Source organism: Cherax quadricarinatus, chromosome 60, assembly GCF_038502225.1.
Source record: "Cherax quadricarinatus isolate ZL_2023a chromosome 60, ASM3850222v1, whole genome shotgun sequence".
NCBI classification, from domain to species: domain Eukaryota; kingdom Metazoa; phylum Arthropoda; class Malacostraca; order Decapoda; family Parastacidae; genus Cherax; species Cherax quadricarinatus.
The window spans coordinates 19,149,697-19,169,508 of record NC_091351.1 but is presented as its reverse complement, the minus strand read 5'-3'; the positions used below and the strand labels follow the sequence as shown (position 1 = coordinate 19,169,508).

At 43.4% G+C, this 19,812-nt stretch overlaps 1 protein-coding gene across 1 annotated transcript; it reads right to left on the bottom strand.

Moving 5' to 3' along the window:
* Nucleotides 1-14,144: 14,144 nt before the first annotated feature.
* LOC128694376 (regulator of nonsense transcripts 1-like) lies at nucleotides 14,145-16,537 on the bottom strand. The gene is given in 6 exon segments (XM_070097833.1): nucleotides 14,145-15,012; nucleotides 15,050-15,069; nucleotides 15,300-15,710; nucleotides 15,712-15,824; nucleotides 15,827-16,044; nucleotides 16,047-16,537. Coding segments are annotated over 6 exon segments (1,956 nt in total). The 5' UTR covers nucleotide 16,537; the 3' UTR covers nucleotides 14,145-14,308.
* Between the last annotated feature and the right edge of the window lie 3,275 nt (nucleotides 16,538-19,812).

Here is a 19,812-nt window from a genome sequence, read left to right as displayed (position 1 = left end):
TCGGATCACTCTGTCTCAGTGAGAGACGGTTGATATGATAAAAAAAATAAATTACTCTGCCCTCTCTACACATCCAGTTCTCCATGGTTTACACTTGGAAGATGGGTAATGTAGGTCCTCCCACTCCTGAAGTACATTAAACACCGAGTCATAACATAAATAACTACTCAACCTGCTGGTGATAACGCCACCATTACATGTGACATTATTCTCGGCACTCTCTTACCATACCCTATGATGGTCACTATCTTGAATACTTTGTACTTAACTCTCCACGTACTGAAGTATATAGAGATAGACAGTATAATATTCTATGTGATATGTCAAGATAACTTATTAATGAAAATAGGATGCCAGACATATTACGCGAATTTCCTAAATTTACTTGTAACAGATAAGTGAACTGTATATATAAACCCAGATGTAGTCCTGTAAATCCTTCTAGGACCTAGTTCCTAGGCGTTTTTTGTATCCATGTGCTATTGCTCTACCGTCCACAGGATGGATATGGGGTGCACGGTAAAGTAGCCACTTCGGCGGCAAACTGGAAGAAAAAAATGTCATATCAAGGAGAGATGAGGAGTCGCTATGTGCAGTCGTTATCTCTCTGGTGGTGTCTTGGTCGTCCAGAGTTGACGTTAGAGTTACTGGAGCGAGAATCCAGTTAACAGGAAGTAGTGGGGCATAGCGACTCCTCATCTCTCCTTTGATATCTGGAGTCAGATACTACGAACCAGTATTGACAGGACTTTCTGAGCATCAGACTAACACCGCCTACTCAGTATTACTAACATCATTTCTTCTAAACATCTAAGATCTCCTGGACATAGAAGATTCTCCTGTCTTAAGATCACACTGGAACAGACGGCGGCCATTTTTTTATTTTATTTTTACTTAAAATACTTAAATTTTTCATTATTATTATTCCTCAAAGTTATTCATTATTTATTTTCCATACTTCTCTTCAGGCGGAAGGTGTTCCCCTGACAGTGAGCTTGTGTACTCACCTAGTACTCACCTAGTTGAGATTGCGGGGGTCGAGTCCGAGCTCCTGGCCCCGCCTCTTCACTGATCGCTACTAGGTCACTCTCCGTGAGCCGTGAGCTTTATCATACCTCTGCTTAAAGCTATGTATGGATCCTGCCTCCACTACATCGCTTCCCAAACTATTCCACTTACTGACTACTCTGTGGCTGAAGAAATACTTCCTAACATCCCTGTGATTCATCTGTGTCTTCAGCTTCCAACTGTGTCCCCTTGTTACTGTGTCCAATCTCTGGAACATCCTGTCTTTGTCCACCTTGTCAATTCCTCTCAGTATTTTGTATGTCGTTATCATGTCCCCCCTATCTCTCCTGTCCTCCAGTGTCGTCAGGTTGATTTCCCTTAACCTCTCCTCGTAGGACATACCTCTTAGCTCTGGGACTAGTCTTGTTGCAAACCTTGGCACTTTCTCTAGTTTCTTCACGTGCTTGGCTAGGTGTGGGTTCCAAACTGGTGCCGCATACTCCAATATGGGCCTAACATACACGGTGTACAGGGTCCTGAATGATTCCTTATTAAGATGTCGGAATGCTGTTCTGAGGTTTGCTAGGCGCCCATATGCTGCAGCAGTTATTTGGTTGATGTGCGCTTCAGGAGATGTGCCTGGTGTTATACTCACCCCAAGATCTTTTTCCTTGAGTGAGGTTTGTAGTCTCTGACCCCCTAGACTGTACTCCGTCTGCGGCCTTCTTTGCCCTTCCCCAATCTTCATGACTTTGCACTTGGTGGGATTGAACTCCAGGAGCCAATTGCTGGACCAGGTCTGCAGCCTGTCCAGATCCCTTTGTAGTTCTGCCTGGTCTTCGATCGAGTGAATTCTTCTCATCAACTTCACGTCATCTGCAAACAGGGACACCTCAGAGTCTATTCCTTCCGTCATGTCGTTCACAAATACCAGAAACAGCACTGGTCCTAGGACTGACCCCTGCGGGACCCCGCATGTCACAGGTGCCCACTCTGACACCTCGCCAAGTACCATGACTCGCTGCTGTCTTCCTGACAAGTATTCCCTGATCCATTGTAGTGCCTTCCCTGTTATCCCTGCTTGGTCCTCCAGTTTTTGCACCAATCTCTTGTGTGGAACTGTGTCAAACGCCTTCTTGCAGTCCAAGAAAATGCAATCCACCCACCCCTCTCTCTCTTGTCTTACTGCTGTCACCATGTCATAGAACTCCAGTAGGTTTGTGACACAGGATTTCCCGTCCCTGAAACCATGTTGGCTGCTGTTGATGAGATCATTCCTTTCTAGGTGTTCCACCACTCTTCTCCTGATAATCTTCTCCATGATTTTGCATACTATACATGTCAGTGACACTGGTCTGTAGTTTAATGCTTCATGTCTGTCTCCTTTTTTAAAGATTGGGACTACATTTGCTGTCTTCCATGCCTCAGGCAATCTCCCTGTTTCGATAGATGTATTGAATATTGTTGTTAGGGGTACACATAGCGCCTCTGCTCCCTCTCTCAATACCCATGGGGAGATGTTATCTGGCCCCATTGCCTTTGAGGTATCTAGCTCACTCAGAAGCCTCTTCACTTCTTCCTCGGTTGTGTGCACTGTGTCCAGCACTTGGTGGTGTGCCCCACCTCTCCGTCTTTCTGGAGTCCCTTCTGTCTCCTCTGTAAACACTTCTTTGAATCTCTTGTTGAGTTCTTCACATACTTCACGGTCATTTCTTGTTGTCTCTCCTCCTTCCTTCCTTAGCCTGATTACCTGGTCCTTGACTGTTGTTTTCCTCCTGATGTGGCTGTACAACAGTTTCGGGTCAGATTTGGCTTTCGCTGCTATGTCATTTTCATATTGTCTTTGGGCCTCCCTTCTTATCTGTGCATATTCGTTTCTGGCTCTACGACTGTTCTCCTTATTCTCCTGGGTCCTTTGCCTTCTATATTTCTTCCATTCCCTAGCACACTTGGTTTTTGCCTCCCTGCACCTTTGGGTAAACCATGGGCTCATCCTGGCTTTTTCATTAATCCTGTTACCCTTGGGTACAAACCTCTCCTCAGCCTCCTTGCATTTTGTTGCTACATATTCCATCATCTCATTAACTGGCTTCCCTGCCAGTTCTCTGTCCCACTGAACCCCGTTCAGGTAGTTCCTCATTCCTGTGTAGTCCCCTTTCTTGTAGTTTGGCTTCATTCGTCCTGGCCTTCCTGCTTCTCCCTCCACTTGTAGCTCTACTGTGTATTCGAAGCTTAAAACCACATGTTCACTGGCCCCAAGGGGTCTTTCATATGTGATGTCCTCGATATCTGCACTACTCAAGGTGAATACTAAGTCCAGCCTTGCTGGTTCATCTTCTCCTCTCTCTCTTGTAGTGTCCCTTACGTGTTGGCACATGAAGTTTTCCAGTACCACCTCCATCATCCTAGCCCTCCATGTATCTTGGCCCCCATGTGGGTCCAAGTTCTCCCAATCGATCTCCTTGTGGTTAAAGTCACCCATGATCAGGAGCTTTGCCCTGCATGCATGAGCTCTTCTGGCCACTCTAGCCAGTGTGTCAACCATCGCTCTATTGCTCTCGTCGTACTCTTGCCTTGGCCTCCTGCTGTTCTGTGGTGGGTTATACATCACTGCTATTACCACCTTGGGACCTCCAGAGTGAAGTGTGTGTGTGTGTGTGTGTGTGTGTGTGTGTGTGTGTGTGCTCACCTAGTTGTACTCACCTAGTTGAGGTTGCAGGGGTCGAGTCCAAGCTCCTAGCCCCGCCTCTTCACTGGTCGCCACTAGTTCACTCTCCTTGAACCATGAGCTTTATCGTACCTCTGCTTAAAGCTATGTATGGATCCTGCCTCCACTACATCTCTTCCCAAACTATTCCACTTCCTGACTACTCTGTGGCTGAAGAAATACTTCCTAACATCCTTGTGATTCATCTGTGTCTTCAGCTTCCAACTGTGTCCCCGTGTTGCTGTGTACAGTCTCTGGAACATCCTGTCTTTGTCCACCTTGTCAATTCCTCTCAGTATTTTGTAAGTTATCATGTCCCCCTATATATCCTGTCCTCCAGTGTCGTCAGGTTGATTTCCCATAACCTCTCCTCGTCTTGTAGCAAACCTTTGCACTTTCTCTAGTTTCTTTACATGCTTGGCTAAGTGTGGGTTCCAAACTGGTGCCGCATACTCTAATATGGGCCTAACGTACACGGTGTACAGGATCCTGAACGACTCCTTATTAAGATGTCGGAATGCTGTTCTGAGGTTTGCCAGGAGCCCATATGCTGCAGCGGTTATTTGGTTGATGTGCGCTTCAGTAGATGTGCCTGGTGTTATACTCACCCCAAGATCTTTTTCCTTGAGTGAGGTTTGTAGTCTCTGGCCTCCTAGACTGTACTCCGTCTGCGGTCTTCTTTGCCCTTCCCCAATCTTCATGACTTTGCACTTGGTGGGATTGAACTCCAGGAGCCAATTGCTGGACCAGATCCCTTTGTAGTTCTGCCTGGTCTTCGATCAAATTAATTCTTCTCATCAACTTCACGTCATCTGCAAACAGGGACACCTCAGAGTTTATTCCTTCTGTCATGTCGTTCACAAATACCAGAAACAGCACTGGTCCTAGGACTGACCCCTGTGGGACCCCGCTGGTTACAGGTGCCCACTCTGACACCTCGCCACGTACCATTACTCGCTGCTGTCTTCCTGACAAATATTCCCTGATCCATTGTAGTGCCTTCCCTGTTATCCCTGCTTGGTCCTCCAGTTTTTGCACTAATCTCTTGTGTGGTACTGTGTCAAACGCCTTCTTGCAGTCCAAGAAAATGCAATCCACCCACCCCTCTCTCTTGTCTTATTGCTGTCACCATGTCGTAGAACTCCAGTAGGTTTGTGACACAGGATTTCTCGTCCCTGAAACCATGTTGGCTGCTGTTGATGAGATCATTCCTTTAAGATTTAGAGAGAATAAGATTTCGTTTGGATTTTTAACCCCGGAGGGTTAGCCACCCAGGATAACCCAAGAAAGTCAGTGCGTCATCGAGGACTGTCTAACCTATTTCCATTGGGGTCCTCAATCTTGTCCCCCAGGATGCGACCCACACCAGTCGACTAACACCCAGGTACCTATTTGCTGCTAGGTGAACAGGACAATAGGTGTAAGGAAACGTGTCGAAATGTTTCCACCCGCCGGGAATCGAACGCGGGCCCTCCGTGTGTGAAGCGGGAGCTTTAGCCACCAGGCCACCGGGCCACCCAGGTGTTCCACCACTCTTCTCCTGACAATCTTCTCCATGATTTTGCATACTATACATGTCAGTGACACTGTTCTGTAGTTTAGTGTTTCATGTCTATCTCCTTTTTTAAAGATTGGGACTACATTTGCTGTCTTCCATGCCTCAGACAATCTCCCTGTTTCGATAGATGTATTGAATATTCAATCAGTCAATCAATCAAGTTTATTCTCTATAAGGATTATAATACGGGGTTTGCAGATTTTGGATATTGTGTGGTTTACATGTTTTAAAATACTAATTACAGAGGGGGCCACTAGGACACCTAGCATGGCTAGGCATTTCGGGCAGACTTAGATTAAGTCTTAACTTTAAATTATTACAGATTATGGTATTAAGGCTAAGTAGCTATATTATAGTTTGTGAGTTTAGCAATCTGAATGGTTTTGTTTTGGCACAATACATAGTGTCTATATTGGAGTATGATAGGCAAACTTATGACTAGTTAGGATTCATTATTTTAAGATTAAGATTAGTATTTCTGAGTTTATAGTCAATGGGTGAGTGAGTGTAAGTGTGAACCACCAGGTGGTTTTCATGTAGTTAGTTGATGGGGTGTATCAGGGAGATAAGATGTTTTCTAACTGTAGTTTTGAAAGTGATGAATGTGTCTGCACTTCTTGAGTTTTCAGGTAGGATGTTCCAGATTTTAGGCCCTTTGACACACATTGAATTTTTGTAAAGGTTTAGTCGGACACGGGGAATGTCATAGAGATAAGATAAGATAAGATTTCGTTCGGATTTTTAACCCCGGAGGGTTAGCCACCCAGGATAACCCAAGAAAGTCAGTGCGTCATCGAGGACTGTCTAACTTATTTCCATTGGGGTCCTTAATCTTGTCCCCCAGGATGCGACCCACACCAGTCGACTAACACCCAGGTACCTATTTGCTGCTAGGTGAACAGGACAACAGGTGTAAGGAACAGTGTCGAAATGTTTCCACCCGCCGGGAATCGAACCCGGGCCCTCCGTGTGTGAAGCGGGAACTTTAGCCACCAGGCCACCAGGCCACCGTTTGTGTCTGAAGTTATGTATGTGGGTCCTGTCACAACTATCAAGAAAGCGTTTTAGGTCAAGGTTAATATTGGAATTTAAGGTCCTGTAGATACAGATTGCACAGTAGTAAGTGTGGATGTACTGAACAGGGAGTAAGTTTAGATCTATGAAGAATGGGGGGAGGTGTTGCCTGGGATGGGATTTAGTGATTATTTTTACTGCGGCTTTTTGTTGGGTTATTATTGGCTTTAGGTGTGTTGCTGCAGTTGATCCCCAAGCACAAATAGCATAGGTAAGGTATGGATAAATAAGTGGATGGTATAGTGTGAGAAGGGTAGTTTGTGGCACATAATATCACATCTTGGAGAGGATCCCCCGCCGTTTTGGATACTTTTTTTGTTATGTGTTGGATATGGGTGTTGAAATTTAGGTTGTTGTCGAGGTATAGTCCTAGAAATTTGCCCTCATTATGTCTGGTAATTAGAGTGTTGTCGATCTTAATGTTAAGTTGCACAACACCTGCTCTGCTAATAAACATAATGTAGTAGGTTTTGTCAGTGTTAAGTGTAAGTTTATTGCCTGTCATCCAAGTCAATATTTTGAGCAGCTCATCGTTGACAATGGTGTTGAGGGTGGCAAGATTTGGGTGGGAGATGACGTAAGTCGTGTCATCAGCAAAGAGAATGGGTTTCAGGTGCTGGTATATGTTTGGAAGATCAATAATGTAAATGAGGAAGAGCAGGGGACCAAGGACACTTCCCTGCAGAACTCCAGTATCAAGTGGCAGTGTTGTTGATGTTGTGTCTTTAATGGTGACATACTGATACCTATTAGTAAGATAGGATTTGAAATATGCAAGAGCATGGCCTCTTATACCATAATGGTCAAGTTTGTGGAGTAGGATGTCGTGGTCTACTGTGTCAAACGCTTTTCTCAGGTCAATAAAAATTTCTAGTGGATATTCCTTATTTTCCAATGCTGTGTAAAGCAGGTCTAGCATTTTTACAATTGCATCATTAGTGTTTTTATTTTTCCTGAATCCAAATTGGCAGGGGTTGAGTATGTTTTGTGCCGTTATAAATGAATATAATCTCCTGTGCACGAGTTTCTCGAAGATTATGGATAGCAATGGTAAATTTGATATTGGCCTATAGTTGTTTACGTCTGTAGGGTCACCACCTTTATGTATTGGTGTAACCCTTGCTGTCTTGAGTAGTGTCGGGAAAGTGCTAGTTTCTAGTGACTTGTTAAAAAGTAATGTAATAGGATGCGAAAGGACATGGGCCGCTCGCTTGTACAATAATGGTGGGACATAAGACAGATTCCTTGAGTTATTTTTGAGTGACTTTATAATTGCAGTGACTTCCGTGGGCTCAGTTGGTACAAGATAGAAGGAATTTGGAAAATTCCCATCTAGGTAGTCCCAGTCACGGGCGTTGGTACATGGGATTTTACTGGTGAGATTAGATCCTATGTTTGAGAAGTCGTTTATCTTGATAGCTGTGTCAGTGGGTTGCAGTGGTGTTTCATGAGGTTTAGTTAGGACAATATTTTTTTTTTTTTCAGTTTGTGGGTCCCCAGAATCTGGGAAAGTGTTTTCCAGGTCTTTTTTATATCTCCTCTTGTGTCAGTGAATCTGCTGGAGTAGTACAGTTGTTTGGCTTTCTTTATTAATTTGGTGAGAACTGCTGAATATTGTTTAAGAATATCTTTGTGTATTAAGCCCTGTCTCTATTGCTTTTCATATTGGTGTTTCTTATCAATGGATTTCAGAATGCTGCTGGTTAGCCATGGGCAACCAAGCCGTTTATTCGTGATGTGTTTCGTTTTTATAGGACAATGTTTGTTGTATAGTCTAAGTATTTTGTTAAGAGAAATGCCTGTTCAATCGTCAATACCATTGGCATTGGAAAATTCTGTAGGGCAGTCAACAGTCTCTAGGTCTGCTGTGAAATTCCATATTGAGGCCTCGTCATGGAGTTTAAATGAAACTTTGTTGTATTCGAGTGGTGGCTTACAAATGTTTGTTAAGAGGAAGGTTGGGTAGTGGTCTGTAGTGCTGTCTGTGATTATCCCTGATTTAAGGGGGGCTAGTATATTGGTCCACATGTGGTCTATTAAGGTTGCACTTGTCTCAGTCAGCCTGGTTGGTTTAGTTATTGTCGGTATGAGAAGTGTGTTGTTCATATTGTTGATGAAATCAGTTACAGTCTGATCATCTGGTAGGCCAAGGTTGATATTGAAGTCTCCAGCTAATAGAAGGTGGTGCTTGTTCATTTGTCTGTTTGTTATTAGTGCCTTTAGATTCTCACTGAAATTTGGTATGTTTTTGTGGGATATCCGGTAAATTGCACCAATTGTTATAGGCATCTTAGGGTTTTTTTTAGAGTAAAATTAGCAAAAATGTATTCCCCATATTCATCACTAAAGCAAGTGGTGATAATACAAGATAGTTGGTTAGAGTAATAGATTGCAATACCACCCACAACTTGGTATGGTCTGCAGTTGTGAATTGCTGTGTATCCTGGTAGAGGGTAGATATCTATTGTGTCCTGCTTAAGCCAGGTCTCAGTAAGAATAATGCTGGAGAAGGGTGTCTTTAGTGACTCAAGGAGTGCCAGGAGGTCATCATAGTGTTTGCTTAAGGACCTGATGTTGTAGTTAAGTACTGATAGACTTTGAGCAGTGTTCAGGATAGTGCTGGCTTGTGATGCTGTGTAATAAAGGCAGTTACTTTCCAGTAAGTTTTGATTGTTTGTTAGATTATGGAGGTTTAGATCAGGGTCAACGTGATCATTCATCTTTTAGGTTTAAATAGTGGTTATTTATATCCTGTATTGTGCGGTGAGTTTTAATACTGATATCTGTAGTAGTGGGAAGTTTGGACAAGTATACAGCTAAAGCTCTTTGGTCATATAGAGTATTGTTGTTAGGGGTACACATAGTGCCTCTGCTCCCTCTCTCAGGACCCATGGAGAGATGTTATCCGGCCCCATTGCCTTTGAGGTATCTAGCTCACTCAGAAGCCTCTTCACTTCTTCCTCGGTTTTTTGTACTTGGTGGTGTACCCCACCTCTCCGTCTTTCTGGAGCCCCTTCTGTCTTTGAATCTCTTGGTTTTTGCCTCCCTGCATCTTTGGGTGAACCATGGGCTCATCCTGGCTTTTACATTATTCCTGTTGCCCTTGGGTACAAACCTCTCCTCAGCCTCCTTGCACATGGTTGTTACATATTCCATCATCTCATTAACTGGCCTCCCTGCCAGTTCTCTGTCCCACTGAACCCTGTTAAGGAAGTTTCTCATTCCCGTGTAGTCCCCTTTCTTGTAGGTTTGGCTTCATTCGCCCTGGCCTTCCTGCTTCCCCCTCCACTTGTAGCTCTACTGTGTATTCGAAGCCTAAAATCACATGATCACTGGCCCCAAGGGGTCTTTCATATGTGATGTCCTCAATATCTGCAATACTCAAGGTGAATACTAGGTCCAGTCTTGCTGGTTCATCTTCTCCTCTCTCTCTTGTAGTGTCCCTTACGTGTTGGTACATGAAGTTTTCCAGTACCACCTCCATCATCTTAGCCCTTCAACTATCTTGACCCCCATGTGGCTCCAAGTTCTCCTAATCGATTTCCTTGTGGTTGAAGTCACCCATGATCGGGAGCTTTGCCCTGCATGCATGAGCTATTCTGGCCACTGCAGCCAGTGTGTCATCCATCTCTCTATTGCTCTAATCATACTCTTGCCTTGGCCTCCTGCTGTTCTGTGGTGGGTTATACATCACTGCAATTACCACTTTGGGACCTCCAGAGTGAAGCGTTCCTGCTATGTAATCGCTTGCGTCTCCACTGTCTCCTCTCTCCAGCTCATCAAAATTCCATCGGTTTTTGATCAGCAGTGCCACTCCTCCGACCCCCCTGTTCCCTCTGTCTTTCCTCAGGATCTGGTATCCCATTGGAAAGATGGCATCTGTTATCATACCTGTAAGCTTGGTTTCTGTGAGAGCTATGATGTCCAGTGATGCCTCTTTGACTCTTTCATGCCACTCCTCCCACTTATTTGTTATTCCATCAGTGTTTGTGTACCATACCTTCAGTTTCCTCTCCAACACTGTGGTTTGGGGGGCCTGTGAGGGTGGGAGACCTGGTAGTGTACTGTGGGATTCTATAGCTGGGTGTTGGGTGGAAGCTGTGAGTATGGATTGTAGATTGAAGTGTTGGGATGGTGTGATAGGTTTTGGGGTTCTGAGGATGGTTCTGTGTGTGCTTGCCCTTGCGGCTCTGTCCTGCTCTAATTGACCTCTGCTGGTTCTGTCCTTGTTCTTTCCTAGCTCCTCTCGCTTTTTTGTCCTCTCCCTCAGCTGCTGTCATTCTGTGTTCAGTCTCTGTCTAGGAACACCCTCTTGTACTCTTCCGAGTACTTGAACTGTGGTGTCTCTTGGAGGATCCTGTTCTGCACTGTTTCTGTACTGAGAATCAGCTTGATCGATCATTTTCTTCTCTTCATGTACCCCCCTATTCTGTGAAAATTTACAATTTTGTCCATGTTTTCTTCACCTATTTCTGTGATGATGTTCTCAATCTCCTTTCTTTCTGCCTGCCGTCTTTCAGTGTGTGTCCTTTCCTCTCTCTCCTGAAGCCCATGTATAAACACTGGCTGGATGGCGAAACGTCTACGATAGAGATGCCCTGGTGTTGCGCATGTGTCTTAATTTCATCTTGTCGGTATTATATACCATTCTTATACTACTACTACTACTACTACCACCACCTCTTCCTGCCTATATATAGCCGTCCTGCTCCACTTCTGGTTAGTGTGACTTTGTAAAAGGTCCAAGTCGGACCGAAACGTCGTCGTAAGCTTCTCTCCTTTATGTGCGGGTTATTTGTGTATTTTAGTACTGTTATTGGGCCTCCCTTCTGACCTGTAATTATTCATTTCTTGCTTCTCGACTGCTCACCTTATTCTCTTGGGTCTTTTGCCTTCAGTACTTCTTCTATTCTCTAGTGCACTTGGTTTCTAGCTTCTCTTCACCTAGCCTTCTCATTATGTCTGTTTTTCTTGGGCACAAACCTCTCCTCTGCTTTCTTGCATATTGTTGTCACAAATTCCATTATCTCATTTACTGATTTCCCTGCCAGTTCTTGGCCCCACTGAACCTCGTGCATGACGTTTCTCATACCTATGTAGTCCCTTCGTTTGTAGCTTGGCTTCATTCGTCCTGCCTCCCACTCCACATGTAACTCTGTATAACTGAAGCTTAGAACTATGTGATCACTAGTTCCGATGGACCTTCCGTATGTAATGTTCTCAATATCTGCACTACTCAAAGTGAATGTTAGGTCCAGTCTTGTTGGTTCATTGTTTCCAGTCTCTCTCTGGTAGTGTCCCTAACGTGTTGGTGCATGAGGTTTTCCAATACCACATTCAACAACTTAGCCTCCATGTTTCTGGGTCACCATGGGGCTCCAGGTTTTTCTTGTGATTGAAGTCACCCACCACCAGTAGCTTTGCCCTTCCCACATGTGTGCTTGTGTGTGTGTGTGTGTGTGTGTGTGTGTGTGTGTGTGTGTGTGTGTGTGTGTGTGTGTGTGTGTGTGTGTGTGTATGTGTATACATGAGTGATTCTGTGTATATGTGTGATATTGTGTTAGTGATTATTTGTGAGAAAATTAGCTGATACCCACTGATACCGATACTTTGGCACACCCTGGTGTAACTTTAGTACACACCTGGTCTAACTTTGGTACACTCTGGTCTAACTTTGGTACACTCTGGTATAACTTTGGTACACTCTGGTCTAACTTTGGAACACTCTGGTACAACTTTGGTACACTCGGGTATAACTTTGGTACATTCTGGTGTACCAAAGCACTAGCCAGTATGTTACAGTATGTCCCATAGTATGTTACAGGAAGCACAGTTTGTTAGAGAACACTAGTCAGTAGTCCCACAGTTTGTTAGAGAAAGCACTAGTCAGAAGTCCCACAGTTTGTTAGAGAAAGCACTAGCCAGTAGTCCCACAGTTTGTTAGAGAAAGCACTAGTCAGAAGTCCCACAGTTTGTTAGAGAAAGCACTAGCCAGTAGTCCCACAGTTTGTTAGAGAAAGCACTAGCCAGTAGTCCCACAGTTTGTTAGAGAAAGCACTAGCCAGTAGTCCCACAGTTTGTTAGAGAAAGCACTAGCCAGTAGTCCCACAGTTTGTTAGAGAAAGCACTAGTCAGAAGTCCCACAGTTTGTTAGAGAAAGCACTAGCCAGTAGTCCCACAGTTTGTTAGAGAAAGCACTAGCCAGTAGTCCCACAGTTTGTTAGAGAAAGCACTAGCCAGTAGTCCCACAGTTTGTTACAGGAAGCACTAGTCAGTAGTCCCACAGTTTGTCAGTAGTCCCACAGTATGTTACAGGAAGCACTAGTCAGTAGTCCCACAGTGTCATTAGTCCCACAGTATGTTACAGGAAGCACTAGTCAGTAGTCCCACAGTTTGTCATTAGTCCCACAGTATGTTACAGGAAGCACTAGTCAGTAGTCCCACAGTTTGTCATTAGTCCCACAGTATGTTACAGGAAGCACTAGTCAGTAGTCCCACAGTTTGTCAGTAGTCCCACAGTATGTTACAGGAAGCACTAGTCAGTAGTCCCACAGTTTGTCATTAGTCCCACAGTATGTTACAGGAAGCACTAGTCAGTAGTCCCACAGTTTGTCATTAGTCCCACAGTATGTTACAGGAAGCAGTAGTCAGTAGTCCCACAGTTTGTCAGTAGTCCCACAGTATGTTACAGGAAGCACTAGTCAGTAGTCCCACAGTTTGTCATTAGTCCCACAGTATGTTACAGGAAGCACTAGTCAGTAGTCCCACAGTTTGTCAGTAGTCCCACAGTATGTTACAGGAAGCACTAGTCAGTAGTCCCACAGTTTGTCATTAGTCCCACAGTATGTTACAGGAAGCACTAGTCAGTAGTCCCACAGTTTGTCATTAGTCCCACAGTATGTTACAGGAAGCAGTAGTCAGTAGTCCCACAGTTTGTCAGTAGTCCCACAGTATGTTACAGGAAGCACTAGTCAGTAGTCCCACAGTTTGTCATTAGTCCCACAGTATGTTACAGGAAGCACTAGTCAGTAGTCCCACAGTTTGTCATTAGTCCCACAGTATGTTACAGGAAGCAGTAGTCAGTAGTCCCACAGTTTGTCAGTAGTCCCACAGTATGTTACAGGAAGCACTAGTCAGTAGTCCCACAGTTTGTCATTAGTCCCACAGTATGTTACAGGAAGCAGTAGTCAGTAGTCCCACAGTTTGTCAGTAGTCCCACAGTATGTTACAGGAAGCACTAGCCAGAAGTCTCAAAGATTGTTGCAGGAAGCCCTAGTATAGTAGGCCAATACTTTGTTGCAGTAATACAAGCCAGTAGTCTCATATCTTGTTACGGAAAGCACCTGGCAGTAATCCCACACTTTACTAGCATAAACTTGTGTCAGTAGTCCAGCATTTTATTACAAAAAGTATGAGTCAGAAGTCAATAAGTACAAGTCAGAAGTTCCAACATTTATTACAATCATCAAAATTCAATATATTCACAGTGAGAAAGACAGAAAATTGTGACGTATAACCATATAAGGTTTATGTTAATTTACCCATTATTATTATTATTATTGTTAATATTATTATTATTATTATTATTATTATTATTATTATTATTATTATTATTGTTATTATTATTATTATTATTGCAGAAAGTAGTACTGGGGAAATAAACAGCTGGGTGGAGAGGGGATTGAATTATAAACAAATGTACAGTGACAGCAAGAGTGACTCGCAAAAATCATAACACAATTATAAATAACTCAGGAGAGACTTGCTTTAGAACTTGTCCTAATCCATACTCCCTTTCCTGAGTTGGATAACAATAGTATTCTAATAATATCAAGTCTGAAACAAAAGCAGTGTCTGGGGGATTTATGAAGGATAAGCAAAAACGTCAGAGCATTAAATGAACAAAGATGAATGGCTGCCACTATCAGTGAGCTTTAATCAATAAATACTAAACAAACAATTTAAAAATTATCACCAAAGTTGGAAGATGAGGAGAAAGACTTGTTAATTCTCGAGTTGAAGTCTTGGGCCATATTGCCAGTGTTTTGGACATTCTGGTTTGGCAGCCTTGAGGACATCCGAGACATATCAGAAAAATTGGACATATTGCTAAAGTTTGACATACCAGAATATTGTGAAGAAGAATCACTGAAATGAGAGAAATTAGACATATCGGTGAATCCAGACCTTCCGGATAAAGTAGAAGCCATGGAGTCTGTTGACATCTTAGACATTAGGGATTGCCCACGATTCATAAGGTTTTTCAGGTCACCAAATCCAGGAGGAAACTCTGGACTTTGGAAAAATGGACCTGCATCCCCAGTTGTAGAGGAAAAAGACTTCTTGAGGGAAGATGTGCTAGATGAGCTTTTCTTGACAGACATCACAGGGCCATTAGGCATATGTTGTATACAAGATTCACTCACTTCGGCCGCATCAGCTGCCTCTGAACGCTTGAATTTTCCTTCTGGGTCCTCTTTCTCGTGCAATATCTTGGTAGTTGCTTCTCTCCTGGCAGCCTGACATTCTTTATCAGTAATCTCAGCTGCAGTTTCTTTGTGCTCCATAAAGCCATCCTTCTCTTTCACAACATTGGAGGTCTGGGAGGTGAGAATACGTCGGCCGTTCTCCTCTGTAACACTTATGTTAGATTGATTTCCCGATCCTACAACCTGTGCAGCAGGATGTGGAACCTGCGGAGCCTTGGCCATTTGTTGGAGACCTGGAGCACCAGCCTGAGGGAACTGCTCACACATTTGCTTAAGAGGTTCTTGGGGCATGAAGAGTGGTGACTGCTGGAACAGAGGCTGGAATTGAGGTTGGGGTGGTGTGAACTGGGATTGTGGTGGGGGTTGGAACTGGGGTTGTGGGGGTTGGAATTTTGGTTTGGATGGTGGTGTGAACTGGGGTTGTGGTGAAGGCTGGAACTGGGCTTACAGTGGGGGTTAGAACTGGTTTTTTGGTGAAGGTTGGAACTGGGGCTGTGAGGGTTGGAACTGGGCTTGTGGTTAGGGTTGGAACTGGGTTTGTGGTGACTGGAACTGAGGCTGGGGTGATTGGAACTGGTGCTGTGGAAACTGGAACTGGGGCTGTTGAGACTGGAACTGGGGCTGTGTAGATTGGAACTGGGGCTGTGTAGACTGGAACTGGGGCTGTGTAGACTGGAACTGGGGCTGTGTAGACTGGAACTGGAGCTGTGGAGACTGGAACTGGGGCTGGGGTGACTGGAACTGGGGCTGGGGTGACTGGAACTGGGATTGGAGTGGTGACTGTGGTTGAGGATAAGGACCTTGTTGATACATGGGCTGAAATGTCTGTTGAAATACAGGCTGGGGTGTGGGCTGGCTAGGACTTGTAACATTAACGCATGGGAGCTCTTTTCCCCAAATCAAACTCCATGGTAGATGAAACTCGAGATGATTCCGATCCAGCTTCACTGGGTGCCGGTGAAGAGCACGTGCTGGTCTTCAGCGAACCCCAAATCCCGAGTCACTGAACATCAACTTCTCCCTCATCTCCTTTGGCAAGCCTTCAAGGCCATCATTAGAGGAACTCTCAAAACTGGATGAGGACTGAATAACAGTCTTTGAGGAGGTGCTTTTGAAGGACGAGGTGGACCCTCCATCACTGAAGGCTGACTTCTGGACACTGGAGGATGAGGTGCTGCTGCTACTTATCTTGGGGACCTCACTCACTTGGCACCCTCCTTCTTTGGTGCCTTGATAGTGAGAACCCCATCCTTTGAGAGTGCAGTAGTGACCAGATCAATATCAGCAGCTGGATGCAGTGTGAACTCCTTATAAAATGATTTCCATGATGACAAAGCACCATCCTCCGAGACCTTCTGATAGGATCCTTCTACCACAATTCGATCATCTACAGCTCGCACTTGCAGCTCCCCAGGATTAAAATCCTTCACGTCCATCACAGCCTGGAATTTACCATCCTTTTCTGTGATCTGGAGAGCCTGTGAAGCATACAGGTCCTGGCCAATCTTCCTTGTACGGATCTTGCTGTACACATCCCGGCACTCTGTCCTGGATCCCTGATCAACCTTGAGTCCTCTGTTATCAAACTTGTCCACGATTGACTGAACTGCACGGTCGAAGTCTTCCCAGTTCTCTTTGAAGAAGGTGTCATCGAAGAAGCTCTCTCGCTGGACCACATTCAGATTCTTCTCAGAAGGCATCATGAATGCTTTTAGTTCTCACCTAGTTGTGGTTGCAGGGGTCGATTCATAGCTCCTGACCCCGCCTCTTCACTGGTCGCTACTGGGCCTCACTTCCTGCTCCTTGAGCTTCATCATACCTCTTCTTAAAGCTATGTATGGATCCTGTCTCCACTACATCACTTCCCAGACTATTCCACTTCCTGACAACTCTTCAATTAAAACTTAGAGATGTGTTTTGGCTTCGATGCGCGTAGGTACCCGGCACTAAGTTCTCTGCGAATACTTCGCCAGCGAGGTGAAGATTTCGATCACTTCAACTAATTCGTGTAGAGGATAGATGGTAGAGTTTATAGTTAAAGAGCTCCTCTAGCTGCTAGGTCGCTGAGTTAAAGCTAGAGAGCAGTAGGTATCCCACAGAGCAGCAGCAACACACACACACACACACACACACTAGACAGTACGCTACCTCAACAGTGACTGCGACGGAATTCCTCAAATTAATTCTCTTCCTGTGTAGTACTTTACGGAGACACCTCTTCACTGTGCCTATCAGTCTTTCGTACAGCCCCCCATGCCAAGGGTCTCTAGGAGTAATAAACTTCCAGGTAAACCCTCGTTGGCTTAACAGAGATTGAACATCGTTACTCTTATTTAATTCTATCAAGTGTTGAGCATCCACTACAAAATTGGTGGCATTATCAGAAATCATCACTCTTGGACAGGATCTCCTAGCTGCAAATTTCCGAAACAGCTGTATAAACTGTTCTGCAGACAAGTCCTGAGCCACTTCTAAATGAACTGCCCCAGTAGCAGTACAGGTGAACAAACAAACATACACTTTCAGTGGAACACCATTTGAAGTACCTGTTAAAATTATTGGACCACTATAGTCTACACCTGTTACATTAAATGGTTTCACTAATTGTACACGCTCCTTTGGCAATGGTGGAGGACCTGGGTACATATAGGATCTGGCATCCACACGGCGACATATTACAAAAGATTTAATCGCCCTTTTTACACTTTGCCGTCCTTGTGGAATCCAGAAAGTTTCCCTAATACAATTTAAGGTATCTTGTACCCCACCATGCATTACATTTTTATGGGCATTTAAAACAATTAAATTTGTTAGATGATGAGTTTTGGGCAGTAACATAGGGTATTTAGCATAATCACCCAATTCAGCATTTTGTAACCTACCTCTGCACCTAATTACATTGTTCTCTAAATACAGCCCCAATTTCTCTATTATGGAACCTTTCACAATTTTTCTTTCCATCATCAATTTAATCTCATTTCCATAGATTTCTTCCTGTACCCGATTTATCCAGTATTCATGAGGATGTGAAAATTTATATGAGAAATTCATTTTGTTTAGAAATTTAAACACCAACTTGATTACATTGATTAGTTTGGGTAAAGAAGAATGCATATTTATATCATTGGCTAAGGAGGGTCAAACTATCGGAGAGGTGGTCACAGTAATTTCAACAGGAGCATTATACGCCTTTTGTACAGGCCAGTTAACTTTATTTACCAACCAGCTCGGTCCTTTAAACCATGATACAGCATTTATGAATTGAGCTTAAGGTAAACCTCGAGACAAGAAATCAGCTGGATTCTCCTCACCAGGTATATGATTAAATGTTAACATATGCTGACCCAAACTATTATATTTCTCTTGCGTCTGATTAATTTCAGCGACCCTGTTTTGTATGTACACAATTTTACTGTTTTCATTACGAATCCATTGCAAGGATACCTGATTATCAGACCAAATTACAGTGTCACTGATATTTATCTCCTGCAACTTATTTCTTAAATAATTAGCTAATTTGACACCTACATAAATGGCTGTTAATTCCAACTGAGGTAAGGTACGTGATTTAATTGGAGACGCTTTAACCTTAGACATAACAAGAGAAATAACATAACATAACAAGTTATGAATTTTGAAGCATCGCAAAAAATCTGGAATATATTTTTCCCATCTGGATTGGCCACCTGGCGTGGGAACTCCAACATTGGATTTTTTTTCATAATCACCATTTAATCCTTTCCACCTGTTAATGAATTCCTCAGGTAGAGTTTCATCCCAAGCACATTTAAGCTTCCATGATCTTGTATTAACAATTTCCCTCTTATAGTAAGGGGTGACACTAAACCTAGTGGATCAAAACATTTGGAAACTTCAGCAAGCAAGACTCTCTTGGTTAATTTATTGGGCATACTGTAATTATTAGGTTTTAACATTAACAAATCTCTCTCAGTATCCCAAGTTAATTCCAATACAATACTACATTTTGGTACTTCATCTCCAGGGTAATCTTTACTAATTTTGTCGTTAAATTTTGACGAAATACTATTCCATTCCCTCAGAGGCATATTTGCACTTTGCATTATCTTATTAGCCTCTCCATATGACATTAACAGTTCCTCTTCAGTTGACGTCACATCCAGGAAATTGTCCACATAAAATTGTTTACTCATTACTTTACTCAATGACCTTCCCGTATGTTTAAGGTGTGCATTTATCGTTGCTTGAAGTAGGAACGGACTGGATGTAGCACCAAATAATACGCTCCTAAAGCGAAAAGTTTTCAGAGGGCTAATTGGGTCACTAGGATTCTCAGGCCATATGAAGTGGGTACATTCCCGGTTAGCCTCTTGTAAACCCACTCTTAGGAAAGCTTTACTTATGTCAACCGTAAAGGCATAATTCTTCACCCTGAAACGCTGTATAGCCCTTGTGGCTTAGCGCTTCTTTTTGATTATAATAATAATAATAATTCACCCTGAAATTTTATAAGATATCTCCTAATTTTTCCATTAACGACGGACCTGTCATCAAACAGTCATTTAAACTAGGTACATTTTTGTTACTCCTGGCACTGCAATTAAACACAATCCTCCGAGGAGTGGTCTTAGAATCTTTCTTCACTCCGTGATATGGCAAATAGTGACCATAAATTTTGACTTGCTCAGGAGATAACTCCTCTATAAGTTTATTATTTAACTGTTCAGTAATTATATCATTACAGGCAGTCAACAATTCTGGTGTCTTACCCAGTTCGCGGAGCTGAGCCTTTAGTTTTCCATATGCCATCCTGTAATTAGTGGGCAATTCTGGATGGTTCAGTCTCCACGGAAGTGGTACCAAATATTGTCCAGATTCAAATTTTACATCTCTTAGGCTCTGTTCCTGAGTAAAAGAATCGTCTGAACTTTCTTCATTTACATTTATTCCAATGCTGTCCATTTCCCACAATTTATGCACTGGCTCAACACCATCCT